The 16416-nt window shown below is 32.3% G+C and overlaps 1 protein-coding gene across 1 annotated transcript in view; it reads right to left on the reverse strand.

The window, feature by feature from the left end:
* CACNA2D1 (calcium voltage-gated channel auxiliary subunit alpha2delta 1) overlaps positions 1-16416 on the reverse strand; it is a 644980-nt gene that overhangs the window by 55985 nt on the left and 572579 nt on the right. The window contains exons 16-19 of the mRNA XM_044679055.1: positions 14704-14778; positions 12542-12616; positions 6790-6846; positions 414-485 (exon numbers count right to left, since the gene is read on the reverse strand). Of these exons, the coding sequence (XP_044534990.1) occupies positions 414-485; positions 6790-6846; positions 12542-12616; positions 14704-14778 (279 nt within the window). The remainder of the gene's footprint in view (positions 1-413; positions 486-6789; positions 6847-12541; positions 12617-14703; positions 14779-16416) is intronic.

Consider the following 16416-nt stretch of genomic DNA (forward strand, 5'->3'; position numbering starts at 1 on the left):
GTATGTGTAACTACTCATATACGAAAATGGGAAAAAATGAAAAATTAAGGTTATTGCAAGAGAATTATGTTGTATTTATATAATATGTATGCACAAATATAAATATCTTATGTTTATATGTATAAATATTCATTTTTGAGAAAGAAGGATAAGAAGGTAAAATATATATTTCTCCTGCTATGTTGAGAAGGCACGTTTTCTTTTTATTGAGGACTTATACTAATGAGAGGTGTTATATAGAGATGGATGCATGGAATCCCTGCAAAGATACAGGGACAGCCTCACCCAGAATTGGGCAGAGAAATTGATCACAATATCTTTTTAGAGACAAAAGCATCAGATAACAGTTATTCTGCACAGTGATTTTAATATCATATTTGAGGGTACCATTCTCAACTATTCATTTAACTCACCTCCACTTTGATATCATTCTCCAATTCAGCATCCAGGAAATCCAATGTGACAGGCTCCTGAGATTTAGGATTCTATAGCAGAAAAGAATAAGTACTAAGCATATATCAGTTTTTCATAATTACATGGTAGATGTTCCAAAATAATCTGAGAAGTTATTAAAATTGAATTTGAATGTATAAAAATGTCCAGCATAATAGATTTCTAAATCTCTCTCTTTTTATATCATAGGATTCTGAGCTCTAAATATAGTAATTTTAAAATTATCACACTCTGAAAAGTAAACATTTTTTAGTATTTTTCTGTTATTTCATTCATGATATCCATATTCAGTCAATAAGATATTTAATGGATCATCCATGATGGACAAATGGGAGAGAGACAGTTACTCAGATAAATTCACAGAATGTAGTGGTTGCTTTTTATTAGAAATCAACCAAAGCACAAGTTAGGGCTACTCTGAGAAATTAACAAAAAAAAATCAAAATTCAAGGGAGCTAAAGAATCTGTAAAAAATTAAAGGGGAAAAAATGGGGGGAAGCCTTATTTCTTGAGGAAAGTACATGAAGTTAAATTGCTTGAATTCACTAATTGTCATTGACAAAAAAAAATGCATGTCTAACTGCATCTAATATTTCACTATCCAAATTCCACATATTGTCAAAAAGTCACCATAAAAGCAGAAATTATTTCCATGCTCTTGGGGATGTTATTCTCCATGCACATCATTATTCTATGGATATATTTTTCTATTTACTCATCATACCCCCCAATACATAACATTTTTACATATAACTATATTAAAAACTCAAATGCTTATCAAACACGCATTCAGCAAATGTTTACTGATGGCAGGGCCAGTGATGGTGATGATGATGATGATGATGATGATGGGGATGATGATGATGATAATAGTGATGACACATTTTTCCCGGATTAATAATTTCATTAAAGCAAGTTGTAGCATGTTTTGGACAAAATGCACATACAGATATTCATGAAAGAGGGAAAGAAGAGCCAAATAACTTTTCTTTACAGATGGGGATGACTAATTTTAAAATGACTTTAAATGTAGATTCTCAAAAGAAAAAAAGTGAATGTATACTCACAGACTGTAGTTTAAACAATGAGAGTATTTTTATATGGCTATAGATTCAGTCTAATAACTTTATAGTCACATTTCACATGTATATATAGGAATATGCAGAGGCAAATGCAGGATGTCTATGTATCTCTACATAGACATATATAGACAGAATAGAGACAGAAATAGGCAAAGAAAGAAAGACAATCGCAGAGAGAAAAGGAGAAAGATGTACCAAATGCGCTAAAGACAGAACTGTGAATAATTTATACAGTAAGAGACAGCAAATAGAAAATTATCCTTTGCTTTTTATAGGTAGTTTTATTTATATTGCAGTTATAAAAGCTAATTCCTAGTTTATGTGTCTAAGGGGTTTTTACCTAGATTAGAGACCATTAATGGCTATTAAAAATGAAACAATGAATTATTGAATAATGAAAGCATTCATTAAGCACCTATTGTATTTCCGCACTTTGTTAGGCTCTGGAGATAGAAATACAGGACAGATACAGTCTGTCCTCAAGAAGCTTAAGTCTAATAGTAATTGGTGTTCACAAAGTGCTTTAAATTTTTCAAAGGATTTTTACAGACAGGAGATCTCATCTAAGTCTCACAACAACTATATAAAGTTTTAAATAGAAAAGATCTTATTTACACTTATTTCACAGATGAGAAAACAAAGCTTAAAAAGACTTCTGTCACTTTCCCACTGTTGAGATGTGTAGCTATTGTTGAAGTAGCAAATTGATCAGAGAGTCATAAATTTAGAGCTCAGAGGAACTTTAGAGGGCAATGAGTTCAACCCTTTCATTTTTCTGAGAAAGAAAATAAGGCCAAAACAGAGGAAGTGACTTGTCCAGGGGTGCAAAGCTAGTAAAAGTGTTTGTGGTCGGACTTGAACCCAAGACTTTCTGAGCCTAAATCAACACTTCATCTACTATACCACATTGGCTTCTCTTTATAAAAAGAATATTTATTTGTATTTTTGTCCTTTTATTTCAATTCAACAAATAATCACTTAGCACCTATTATATGCATAGTTTGGGAATTTCACAAAACCCCTAATATCAGGTCCAGCTACTGTTTTCATACTCCTGTAAATGCAGAGTAATCTTTGTTGAATATGTTGAATTGAATTAAAAGTATGTCTAGTGATTAAGGGAAAACCTAGTCCTGGGCAAAGAGGCCATCCAGAGACAGATTTCTGTGGCCAAGCCAATGAAATCCATTTCAAGGCAGCATCCTTCCACATTGACTCAATTTAGATTCTTGAAGGTGAATTGGAATGTAATCCAAAGGGTACTTACATAGTAGCTATTGTACAAAATATAGTTTTAACTCAATGTAATCAATTGACTTATGCCTAGTAATATTAACTCCTTTCTTGGAATGACAAAGAAATTCAGGTCAAAGGTACGATATTTTGTAATTTATTTTTTTAGGTACTCCAATTGTAAACTGACAACTGGGAAGACTTATTTCCCAGGTATGACCAAATTGGTTTGTCTTCATAAAAGAATTATATAAAATTAAAATATTGGGCAGATGGAAAAATATTATTCACTTACCTAGATTTACTTTGACTTGCAAATATAAATTTTACCTGGCAACATTTTAAAAAAGTATTTTAGCAGCAAACATTTATGTAGAGATATATTTAATGTGGAAACATTGAAGTAGATGTGTGTGTGTGCACGTGCATTCATGCTATGGTACCATAAGGAAATGTTATTTGGGTCTTTACCAACCATAGAATGAGAGCCTTTTTAGAATAAACAGACTCCCATTTTCCATTTTATTAACAAAACTGGCACAAATTTGAATAGATAACAAGCTGCTTTGTACATAATAAAGAGGGTTGGACTTTTTTTGAAATCAAAAGGAAAGCTATAATCATAGGTGACAGCAATTTCTCAGAGTAATATTATGCAAGTGTAAACCACAGCCCTTTCACTCAGTTATAGGCAAAGATGTTTTTGAGTCAACTAGAACTGGTTTGTTAGAGTTGATTGTTAAATTTTCAGTGTGACCCCTAGATAATCTTCAAATGCTATAAATCAGGACTTTATGTATTTTATTGTGGTTGTCTACACAGAAGAAAGTGACAGAGAGAAAATGTTAATTCATATAAAACAAAAGTCTGTGATTCATACTTTTTTTTTAAAACAGGAAAGCTGTTTGTTAAAATTTTGCTTGTATATTGCTACTGTGGCTGTCTCTGAAGAGATAAAGTAGTAAAGCTCTTTGTGGGAGAAAAACAAAAATATGTGTGTGTGTGTGTGTGTGTGTGTGTGTGTGTGTGTGTGTGTGTTCTGAATAAACTATATACTTTTATCTTATAAACAGCCTTTTGGAAAAGGAACCATTTTTACTTATGCAATAAACTCTTTAACTTTTCCAAGAGTAGTCCCAGTCTAAAAAAAATTAGAACATTAGATACAATAGATTCGGTAAGGGATGTTACTATAAGCAGATTGGTTTGCTGATTAAACCTAAAATCATTAACAAGTTTGCTATTTTGTAGAAAAATGGGCTATATTATGTAAATAATATCTGTATCTTTAGTTTGATTTGGAGTAAACAAAATTGGAGAAGTCAAGCAGGCAGATTTGGCATTTCATTTTCAGGTTCCTTTATTACTAATAGTATTTTGGTCTGAAAACGTGTTTCTTTAGAAGAATTAAATGTGTTGCCTCTCAAAAGGAAATATTGGAAATACCAGACATGGCCATTAATAGATGAGCCAAATTGCTATCAACTTATTATACTGTCGCAAGAAATCAATCATCTTCACCACACAGACACCGCCATATCAGTATACAGGTTTTATAAAGTTGAGACCAAAAATAGTCAAAATGGTAAAATGTAAACAGAAATAAAATCATTTTCTTACATGCAATGGATAATGCATAGCATGACCAGACCCAAACAGCATGCATGGAGGCATTGTCATGGAAGAATTGGCATTATGATGTTCACGTCCCATTCCAACATATAAAGACAGAGAAGAAATGAAATGGTAAAAAAATGAAAAGAAAGAAAAAGCAAACCAAGGGGAGGAAAAACCCACAAAGCTTTAAATCAATGAATTAAATTCATTTAAAATGGCAAACTGGCAAACCATATTTTTAAGAGACCCAACAAAGGAATTGTGACTAAAAAATTCAAAAGCAATGGGGTTTACTTGAAAATGTAATAGTAATAGTAATAATAATAATAATAATAATAATAATAATAATAATAATAATAATAATAGTCTCACATTTACATGGGGTTTTAATTTTTACAAAATCTTTTAGAGGTAGAGTCTAAGATTTCCTTATCATAGATCAGGAAACTGAGGCTGAGAAGGTAAATGTGTTGCCCAAGATTATACAGCTTCTAAGTATCTGAGATAGGCTTGCTGCTTCCTAGTTCACTAGATCATTCCAACTGCCCCAATATCTGGGTCAAGTATCAGAAGATAATGATTCCAGCCTCTGCTCTGCCTTTCAGAAGCTGTTTGGATTGTTGACCCCAAATTCTTAGATTCTTAAACTTGTCATGTTTAAAATTAAAATATTAATAGGTGACCTTCCTATTTCACATGGTTATTGTGGAGAAAAAGTTAGGTAGAATGGGATAATCCTACTAATAATGGAAGTATGATTAGTAAGAATTAGTGGTAATAAAAATAAGCATGACTCACCATAACCCGCCCCCCCCTCCACCTCAATCTCTTGAAAGATATTATTCTAAAATGAGAAGGTAGTTGCTAGTTTGCCATTTTGAATTTTTGCTGAAGGAACAAAAATTCTGTTTTTTTAAACATCCTCATTTCTACATGCACTTGAATTTACCACCAAAATGGATATTTCTTAAAATCTCCATAATCACAAAAGAACACAAATATAAAATTGAAACATGCCAAAAGATTAGAATTAAATAATTTGAAAAATCAATATAGTACATAGAAAAGGAATTTAAGCTGGTTAAAAAAAAAACACAAAATCCAAAAGTCTTATGCAATAAAATAAAAACAGCATAGAATGACAAAGATGAAAAAGGGTCTTAGAGATAACATAGGCTATCTATTTCATTTTTCTAATGAGGAAACTGAGTATTAGAGAGGCTAAATGACTTTCCCCAGTTCATATAATTAGCAGGTGGTTGAAATATCATTGGAATAAATATGTAAATTAGACTCATAACCATTTCTCTGACTTTGCTGTCTCTCAATTGTATTTTAGAGGTCTAGGCAGATGCATAGCTTTTATACATATTATCATGTAGGAGCATATATTTAGATCTACTGGATATAAAAAGGTGATCTAATTCAATTTTCTTATTTGTAGATGAAGACTGATGGTCAGAGAGGTGAAATAACTATGTGTAATCTTTTATCAGAGTCAGTTCTTGAACACTGGGGACTCTGATTCAGTCCTGCCCTTTCCATTTGGTTACTCTTCCTTATTCCATTGAAATTGTGTTAAATATGAGACTTTGAATTTTTCAGTTTTTTCTTTTCTTCCTATATTTATTGTCTTTTTTTAAAAAAACAGGTTCAAAAAAGATTTATTAGGCCAAGTACAATGCAAATAATATTCTTGTATTGAGCTAAAAAATTCTTTTAGAGATGTGTTTAAACAGTTTCTTTTTTCTTATTTCTGAGACATCTGGAGAAATACACATACATATCAAAACATTTTAATCCAATAACATGTCTATTTAAATAGCATGCCAAAGGCATGTAGGGATATTTAAGTATATACAGTTTCCCAGTTGGTTATGGATTTTAAAAAATGTTCAGAAGTTGTTTTGTACATGTTCGTCAGTTCATGCAGAGGTGATAGTAATAATAAATTTCACCAAGTCTATTTCTCCTCATAAGGCTTCTAGAAATATGAACTATCGTTTTGTCGAGAACAAGTATTTTGTAGAACTTGGAATACCCACATTAAACTCTGTCTTCTTTTTAAAAAGCAATTAAGCTAATATTGGAAAGCAAAACTCAATGAAACCTAATCATAATGTCTAATCTCTTTTAAAAATTAACCAATATAAATTTATTAATATTATTATTGCGCCATCACTTTTGCTAATAGCTATTAGTCTGTGCACATCCTTTGCTGTCATTAATGACAGTTTTGCTGCAATTTAATAAAGAAGGATGCACACCCCATGCTTTGGAAGCCAAAATATCAAATAAACAGCCTTCTCATAACAATACTCAGAAGCTTTTGTGAATAGAAGCTTATCTCGGCTACAGTTTAGCATAGCTTAAAGCACTAATAACTACCTTCGTTAACAGTTACCTGTACATTGGGCCTTCTTTTTCTTAAATTAACTGTTGGTATACCTACACCAATAGGCTGAAGCAACAAAAAGTAGCAATTTATGATTTCGTGTTTTAGCAAATGAAGGTTTTGCATTTTCTTGATACGGCAACCTTTTTTCTTCTTTTTTCTTCTTAGAATCAATTCAGAGTATTGGTTCTAAGGCAGAAGAGTGGTAAGGGCTAGGAAGTGGGGGTTAAATGACTTGCCCAGGCCACAGCTAGGACATGTCTAAGACAAGATTTGAACTCAGGTTCTCGCAAATCTAGGTTTGGCTGGATCCACTGAGTTGCCTAACAGAACCATTAAGCTTTTCTTCTACTAGCATTTTCCTTGCAGCAATAAATTCTTCCTGAATGTATGGTTTGATAGCTTGGCATACTATGTAACTAGCAAGGAAAGCCCAAGCTGGACAACTGAAAGCTAAAAAGATGTTTTTAGTTAATGGGAGAAAATATTACTTGAAAAATGGAGAATTTTAATTATTTCTAGCCAATTTATCTGATTTAGTTTTTCCTTGGAATACCTGCATATAGTTTCTTTAGACATCCTTCTAGTTCTAGTTCCCAAATTAAATATGAAATTACTCATATCTAGAGTTTATATGGTCAATGAAATTTTTTATTTTAGGTTTCTAAAACTTTTCTCTCTGAAAAATCATCAGTGGGGTATTTTGGTGGCTCAGTGAATTGAGAGCCAGACCTAAAAATGGGAGGTCCTGGGTTCAAAGGTGATCTCAGATACTTGTTAGCTGTGAGAGCCTGGAAGTCACTTAAGCACCATTTTCTAGTCTTTACTGCTCTTCTGCCTTGGAACCAATATGCAGTATTGATTTTAAGATGGAAGATAAGGGTTTACAAAAATCATTGGAAATTCAAGACTTTTACATGTTCCTTTAAGCCATATAAGATTTTTATATAACAGTAATGAAGTAATTAATAAGTTGGTTTCATGTATTTTCATTAAATTCCAGAATTCCTTCTGGTATAAATGCTTCTTAGACTTGATTAAATCAAGATATAATAATTAGATGGGATCTAGGGATGAATGAAATCAATGTTAATTAAAGAAACCCTTGAGCTGTTGATGGCCTGAATGCAAAAGATACAAAGTGATACATAATTCCCTGAGACATACTCTAATGAAGATTACAGTGATCTCTATTCAATGATATTTAAATACTTTTAAAAAGAGTACTTGTTAACTATACCCTCTACAAAAGCTTCCCCGTTTTTTATTATTTTTTAATGCAGAATACATCCTTTGGGGCAGAAAACAGAAAGCACATAGAATGAAACAACCTTTAAAGAACATTCTAATTGCATTTTTTAGAAATTCTACTTTGGCTATATTTTGTTTTATATCTATTGATGATGAATTTCTGAGAGGATAAGATTAGTTGAGTTAGTATGTTAGATGGTACATTATCATCTATCTAGGTTTAATATTAGAATTGATTAAATTGAAATTGTCTATTTAGATATCTTACACTATACCACAGTTTAAGAAGTTTCTTGTATCAATCTGTATAGCATGCACCAACAAAATGCCAACCATAAAATCTGACCTGTTAACAATAAAAAAAAATCAAAAGCACACTTAATGGTTATTTTAGAAATATATGTTCAGGAGCAAAGAATATATTAGGAAAAATTCTATATACCTTAGTTTTCATAATACCTTTTAATTGAAAATTAATTTAACTATAATAACTTAAAATACTGCTTCAAAAATTGGAAAAAAATTCCCTTTTATTTTACAAGGGGATATGCAAAAATACAAGCTAAATTGTGATCACTTAAATAACTGTGGTAAACAGAATATCATAGTACAAGCATAATACATACCTATGTATTTTCTATGTTATGTCTTGTAGATTAGATTTTTTTTGTTGCAGTACCAGAGAGGTAGTGATGTTTACACTATTTCATTTTCAGAACTATTTGAGTTTTTTAACATCATGCAATAATAGAGCAATTCATCTAATGCATAACCAAGGAAAAAAGGCTCCTAGTGATATCTTGATGCCTATATTTCAATCTTCTTTTTATTCCATATATATATATATATATTGCAGAAAGGATCTGCTATATCAAATATATAAACTTTTTCTCTAAATTTTTTCTATAAACTCATCTCCAAATTTCATTTCTCTTAAATCATTTTGGTTGGAAATGAGTTCTTGATAAGCAAAGATGGAATGTTTATATACTGTACTACAAATTCAAATATGGAAAAAAGTTATGTATTTTTGTGATAGAACATTAAATATTAATCTTATTTTGTAGTAACAAGGTAAACAATGAGATTAAAATGAATTCTAGCTCATTTTTTCCTTAAAGTCTCCAAGAATATCATACCATATATGCTTGAAACCTTTCCCTAGATTAAGTTTCTCTGCTGGGTGGGAAGACATGGATGAGATAGATGTGAGCAGCAATGTTAGAAGGGATATTCTCATTGATAAGGAATTACTACCTTAGTAATAGAATGAAGAAAAAATAGCCCAGACCACAATTTAAATGCAATATCTAAATGCATTAAAAAAAACCAAAACCATATCTTATAATTAATACTACTTACTGGTTCCAAGGCAGAAGAGCAGTAAGGGCTAGGCAATGGGGATTAAGTGACTTGCCCAAGGCCACATAGCTAGGAAGTTTCTGAGGCCAGATTTGAACCTAGTATCTCTTATTTCTAGGTCTGGCTCTCAATCCACTGGGCTAACCAGCTTTAATCTGGATGCATTTTTAAATGATTCCTTTAAAAATATTTATGTTGTCCATGTTGCAAAATTTGTTGTTTATGCAAATATTATAAATTGTTAAACATAAAACTAGCCATCTTTACAGTAGAAATAATTATAAGTTGGGTAACTTTGTTATAAAAGGGAGCATTTTGCAATCATGACAGATTTCAATATTATGATTTACTAGCTATTATAATTTACTAATCTTTCTACTGGAGAGAAGCTCTCATCCTGAGTCCAACTAAGCTCATTCTTACATCTTGCTCTGATGGCTTATTAATAATTGAATTTGACGTCTATCTTTAAGATTGCCTGAGAAGATAGTGACAAAAATCTGTGAGATGGATAGAACAGTTAGTTATACTTGTCTTATAATAGATTTTTTATATCATTGGTAAAGGTGGTGTGTTACCAGATGAGGAAACTCCCTCCACCAGGGCAGTTCAGCCCCTTTGAAGTTTTTAGTCTTTTGAGATTTGCCTAGTCTCAGAGCATTGCAAACCTACGGGACTTTCCTAGGGTCACATACCCAGCATGTGTCAGAAGTGAGATCTGAAGTTAGATCTTCCTGGCTTCAAAGCTAGCTCTCCATTCACTATGCCAACAATGTCTTTATTCTAATAAAAGGGAAAAGAATTCCAGTACAATTTTGAAGTATATGCTTAAGCACCACTGGGTTAATTGATTGTTGACTGCCAGCTTGTTTGACATTGTTGTTCAAGAGTTTGAGGAGAACTACGTGAATGCAAAACTTATTTCACTTCACCTGTTCCCTCGTACTACTTCTTTTCTGTGACAGGTAGGGCATGGAAAGTCATAGCCCTCTGATGGTTCAGGAGCAACTCCACAAACTGGCCTCACACAGGGTCCCTCCACAAATGCCAGGCATTATCTAACACAACTTTGACAGCTAACATTGGAAGTATACCCTCATGATGAGTCGGCCAGATGGTGTCTCCTGAGCAGTACTGAATAAAAAACTGTTCTTGGTGAAAACTTTTTTCCCCAAGAAACATGTACCTCTAGTCCTTTAAGCTGATAAAAGAACTTTTTATTATTTTTTTTCTTCAGGCCCTGTGGTTCCCTGGTTCCTGACCCGGATAAAGGAAACAAATAGGCTGCTGCGGAGATGCCAGAGTAAATCTCGTCTCTCACAAGTGAACGAGCAATTATAAATTTAGAGTCCTATGCCATGAAGTGAAATGTACCAAGGACTTTTAAATGGAACATTTTGCTACAAAAGCCTCTTTTCCTTCTCTGCCTCTAAAAAGTTCTCATATTTTATGATATGGTACACTCTTGTTTTTCTCATGGAAATTGTTGCAGAAGTCAGAGGGAGCATGGTACCCTAATTTTGTGGTTACAGAGAAGATTGAGAGCAGGAGGTTGGCAGGAATTAGCATCTGTTGTGAATTCATAATTTCCTGTGAATCACATGCAATTGCATGTATTCTAATGATGCCCTGGAGAAAATGAGGCAAAATAGCTTTTTAAAAATATCTTGAGGGAAAAGTTTATTTTTTAGGAAAAAAAGCATAAAGTGTATATCACATAGTAGTTAGATGCGACATCGTTATTCCAAACTAGTAAAATTATGATTTAAAAATATAATAGGTCACGAGAAGGACTCCTAAAGGATTCACATAATAGCAAAAAAAGGGGGGGTGGTACTGAAATCACAGTGAAGATTATGACCAGAAAAAATAAATTCTAAGCTGTTAAACAGTAAGAAATACTAAATGTGCCAGAAATTTTATTTGGCAAAAAGATGGAAATTAAGGTTTGGGCTAGAGAGACTAAGTTATAGTAAGGAGTTCCAAGTGTTCAATCAGCTCCCTTCCAGAGAATATCTTTCTACTGGAGAGAAGCTCTCGTCCTGAGTCAAACTAAACTCATTCTTACATCTTGCCCTGATGGCTTAATAATAATTGAATTTGATGTCTATCTTTAAGATTGCCTGAGAAGATAGTGACAAAAATCTGTGAGATGGATAGAACAGTTTTTTGAATAACACAGTATCTTCATTATTAATATTTATTAGATTGTTACTTTGTTTCTATAATATATTATTTTCCTATAATACTGTCCAATACATTCTCTACAGTATAGTACAATAAAAACCGAGATAAGCCATCAGTAATTGAGAGAAAATCTGATTTAAAAGACAGGAAAGGTGATGTGTTTACCAAATTTGTGAGAGAAAATTAAAATAAGGAATTTATATTCATATTATAAAGGGTTTCCCAAAAGTCATAGTTTATTTTTTAAGCTTTAATAACATTAGAAGTATAAATTTAAAAAATGTATAAAATTTAAAATTTGTTTATTTTTTATTTATTAATTTTCACAAATTTTGAATGATCAATTTTCAATTTTAATTTTAAGAAAATAGGCCACACTATCATTGTACATTAATTAGGTAACAGCTCGTGGATGGTAATTTCTCAGGCTGGCAGATTGGTAGAAGAGGGCTTCTTACTTGGGTACTGAGGTCTAGCTAGACCTTTTTTCTAAGAGTCATGAAAAAATTGTCACATATGTATCAAAACCTTATTCTTTGAATGATCTAGAAGCTTGGATTATATAAGCACTCTTTTAAGTCAATGAACAACAGCTAATGAAAAATCTTAAGTTCAGAGAGGGTGATATATATAGCACAAGATGGTGGTTTGTCAATAAGAATTAATTATAAGAAACCTATTAATATTTTAAAATGGAAGTCATCTTTCAAATATTACTTTTGATAAGTTTGAAGCATTTGTACTTATGAAGTTAATTAAAAACTAAAACACTGAACTAAGACTTTTGGGACATCCATATTCAGTAAGATTATTTTCCTGAGTTGTGAAATGAAGTCAACTAACATGAGTTTTTGTTTTCATTTATATTCAGGTCAAAATGATAAACATAGAAATGATATTAGACTTTAAGTGGTTATTCTAAGACAATTATTTAATTTCTAAACAGATAAGATTTTCATACCTTTGGCTGAAGATTAGGATGGAGCAACACATAGCCATTAGGATCAATTGCAAAATAATAACCATTTGGACAAAGCTGAAAAAAAATTACAGAAATGCTATATAGTTCAATGACAGATACTTAGAAATATAAATTATACATTTCAAGATTTTCTAGTAAGGACATGAAAATGTTTACAATACTGTTTACAATACTGTTTATCCTAGTTTCATGGGTTAGAGTAAAAGACCATAGATTTTTAGAACATGCTACAAATCAGCTGTTCTTAATCTATGTCATCGACCTCTTTGATAATCTAAGGAAGCCTAAAATTTTTAAGCATATAAAATAAATTACTTAGAATTATAAAGGAAACCAATTGTATTGAAATATAGTTATCAAAATATTTTTGAGACCAAGAAATGTAGTATTATTGAGTAAGCTAGATTAAAAAAATTTATCACTGTGTATAAAAAACTTCCCAAATCAAAAAGCAATTTTGATTTAAATTTGCTTTTGAATAGTTCTTTCTTATAAGTGCCTACTGTTTAGATATCATTTCCAGGGAGCTTCTTTAGAGGTGATTCAAACTATTTAGCAAAAAAAAAAAAAGATATTTCTATTGATCACTACTTAGTTTCTCTTTAAGTAAAAGTGCTTCTGGGGGACACATGGGCATTATTTTCCTAATATTGATCAAATTTACTACAACCTCAATGCTATTTAAATTCAGTTGCTGCTTGGTAAATTTTCTCTTCTTTTAATGCCACAATTTTGCTGTAAACTTTTCTAGTATCCTCAAGTTTATATTATAAATAATTTATATCCATCTTAAAAGATAACCTTAACATTTTAATGAGTAAAGAGATGCAAGCCGTCATAAGTTTCCTTAACTTCTCAAAACTCACAATTTCTATCTTTCTCTTTCCTGACATAGAAAATGAAATAGTTCCTTGCCTTTTCAAAAGTCACCTGCGGCCTGTATTCTATACTCTCCCATGTAAGAAACTGGTCTCTGGAAGGTTGCCAATGACCTCTTGTTTTCTAAATAAATGGGATTTTCTCATTCCCCCTTTTCTGCAGCATTTCAGGTGGCCAATATCCCACTCCTCCTACTTGAAAATGTGTCCCCTCAGCTTCCATTTCCACTATGCTCTCAATTCCTCTACTTTTCTGTCCATTTCTTCTGGCTCTACTAATTCTCCTACTCCTTAAATATAAGCATCTCCTCAAGTCTAGTAATCTTCAGATTATTTCTCTCGGTAGTCATATTTCTCTTCCCTCTCCTCAGATCATTTGTTGATCTTATTTATTTCCACAGCAAAAAATTCCCATATCCTCATTTCCACTCAACCTCTTTTCCACAGTGACAAATCTAGATCTCAAAAACCTTTAGTTGAATATAGAACCCAAGAAACCATGTAGCCCAGGATTTAAAAAATTATTTAATACCCTCTATAAAATCCTTTAAAACTGACATTCAGCTTTTGCTTTAATCCTTCAACTGAAGAGCAAATGTAGTACTTACAAGGTAGCTAATTGTAGTTTTGGGCAATTCTAATGTTTAGGTACTCTTATCAGTTGGCTAGATGAATAATCCACATCCAACCACTAATTATGCCATTTTCCTTCAGAAAAAAACATCAGTAGCTCTAGTGTCATTCAAATTCCCCAGCCTGTCCTTTAACATATGCTGCCATCTCCAGCCTACATGAAATTTTTCATCCTAAACTTTTAGCTAGAATCAAACCATATTACTTACCAAGCCCTGAACAACTAGTTCTTTGATTTAAAATATCCTAGATCTTCAATATCTGCTTTTTGAAATTTAAGCCACTTATCAAAGTTCAACTTAAATGGCCAATTTGTGATCCTACAATCCAGAACCATTTTCTCTCAATATTCATAGCATTTGTTACTTTTTCACATATTCTTATATTTTGTAAGAATGGCTTTTCTAAATATACTAGATTATAAACTACAAGGGACCTTTATCTTTCGTATTCTTATAGTACCCACAATGTTAAGTAAAGTATCTTTTGCACATAATAATCCTGGATATCAATTCAAATGAATTGAATAGAGAGACTAGGTTTGGGTGTAGGCATTAGCACAGGAATGTCAATCTGTTATACTGAGTTGCATCGTTTTAAGCTTTGTCCAAAGGAGAAAATGAAACTTACTGTAAAGCGTGGTGTAAGTCTTTTGATATCTTCTAAAGACACATCAACTCCCATCACACCAAGAATCAGCTGGTTCTAGTGGAAAAAATTCAGAAAGTGAGTTTATTTGCTTAATTTTTTAAAAGTATGATATATTTTCTTATACTTTGTTTCCTAAATGACTTAATCTCATTAAATTACAAATTGTATTACTTATACAGAAAGCTGGGCATAATGAGTCTTTTAAATAACAGCGTATCACTTTTTTTAAAACTAATTCTATTTTATAGGTATGGTTTACTATCATGAAAACTTTTCTTCATAGCAGTACTTGACATCTGGAAGAACACTGTTATCATCACTACATTTTACAAGATCTGGTCATTTCCTGACTATGACCAGCTACCATATTCTTTCTACTATCCCAGGAAAAGTAAGTGATTTTAAACTATAGCAAAAAGGTTTCAGAGCAATGATTAAGATCTCCCTGACAAGTTTATAAAATAGTAGAATGCCACAAAATAAAATTATTCAATACCTTCTCTGAAGATTTAAAAAATACCAAGCTAGTGATAGCAACTGGCTCTGTGACCTCATCGGTATAAGGAACACCTGAGTGAGGAAACCTCCCTTCTGACAATGCAGTCAGCACATTCTCTGAAACTTCTGTTTTTCTAAAGAATTAACAAGAATACCAGGGCTAAAGTCCCTAGACCTGGGTAATAAGGCCAAAATGTGTCAAAGGAAGAACTTGAAATAATATCTTTCCTTATTTGGAGTAGACTCTATCCATTATATCATGCTATCTCTATCTATTATATAGAGTAAAAACAGTAAATTAACTGTTAGTCTCTTGCATGCCGAGTACTAGAACCTAGTGTAAGAAAGGAGGTTGCAAGACCTCCACCCCATTTAAAGTAATTGACAAGATGCTATATCTTTACCACATCTCTATTAAATTAATCATAGTTTGAAAATGTCTTTGATCAATTTAGATGCTTTTGAAATCCACCGGATAGACTGAAGTGAGATTGAACAGGAATTATGTTTTAATCGACTGAGAAAACTTAGTTATATCATGTGGATTCTGTATAAAATGGTAGGCAAAATCCCATTCCATCCTTGCCTCTCCACCATCCAGTCCTCTATCATTTATTTTTTTTATCTTACTCTGCTCTACTGGCTGCTTCCCTATTGCCCAAGAACTTAGTCCTGTATTCTCTATACTGAAAAAAAATCTCAGCTGAGCCACCCATGCCCATTAGCTATCATTCTATATCTCTCCTCCATTTTGTTATGATTGGGATTTATTTAGTTTTATTAGGAGCAGGTGTTTAGATCAGAGAAAGACTTTGTGATTTTACGCTGTCCTCTTTAAGGGAGAAGAACACAGAACTTGGAGAGGTCACTTTAAGAGATGTAGGATAAAAGAGTGACATTTGGGAGTTTCTGGGCCTATCTTTTGGACTTTCTCTCTCAAGAGAGCAGGTCTATTTCTCTGACAGAAAAGAAGATTTTTTTTGTTATTTTGAGACAGTTTGATTTGAGATTCATACTAAACTGAAAGTGATTTTACTGAAGCTTCCCCTTCTTTGCCAGAGGGGGTGCTGAAAAGCAGTTTTTGTGACCTGAGCTGACAGACCATTGGTTTGGGGAGGGAGGGAAGGAAGGAGAAAGAGAGAGAGAGAGAGAGAGAGAGAGAGAGAGAGAGAGAGAGAGAGAGAGAGAGAGAGA

The sequence above is a fragment of the Gracilinanus agilis genome, chromosome 5 (assembly GCF_016433145.1).
Source record: "Gracilinanus agilis isolate LMUSP501 chromosome 5, AgileGrace, whole genome shotgun sequence".
NCBI classification, from domain to species: Eukaryota; Metazoa; Chordata; class Mammalia; order Didelphimorphia; family Didelphidae; genus Gracilinanus; species Gracilinanus agilis.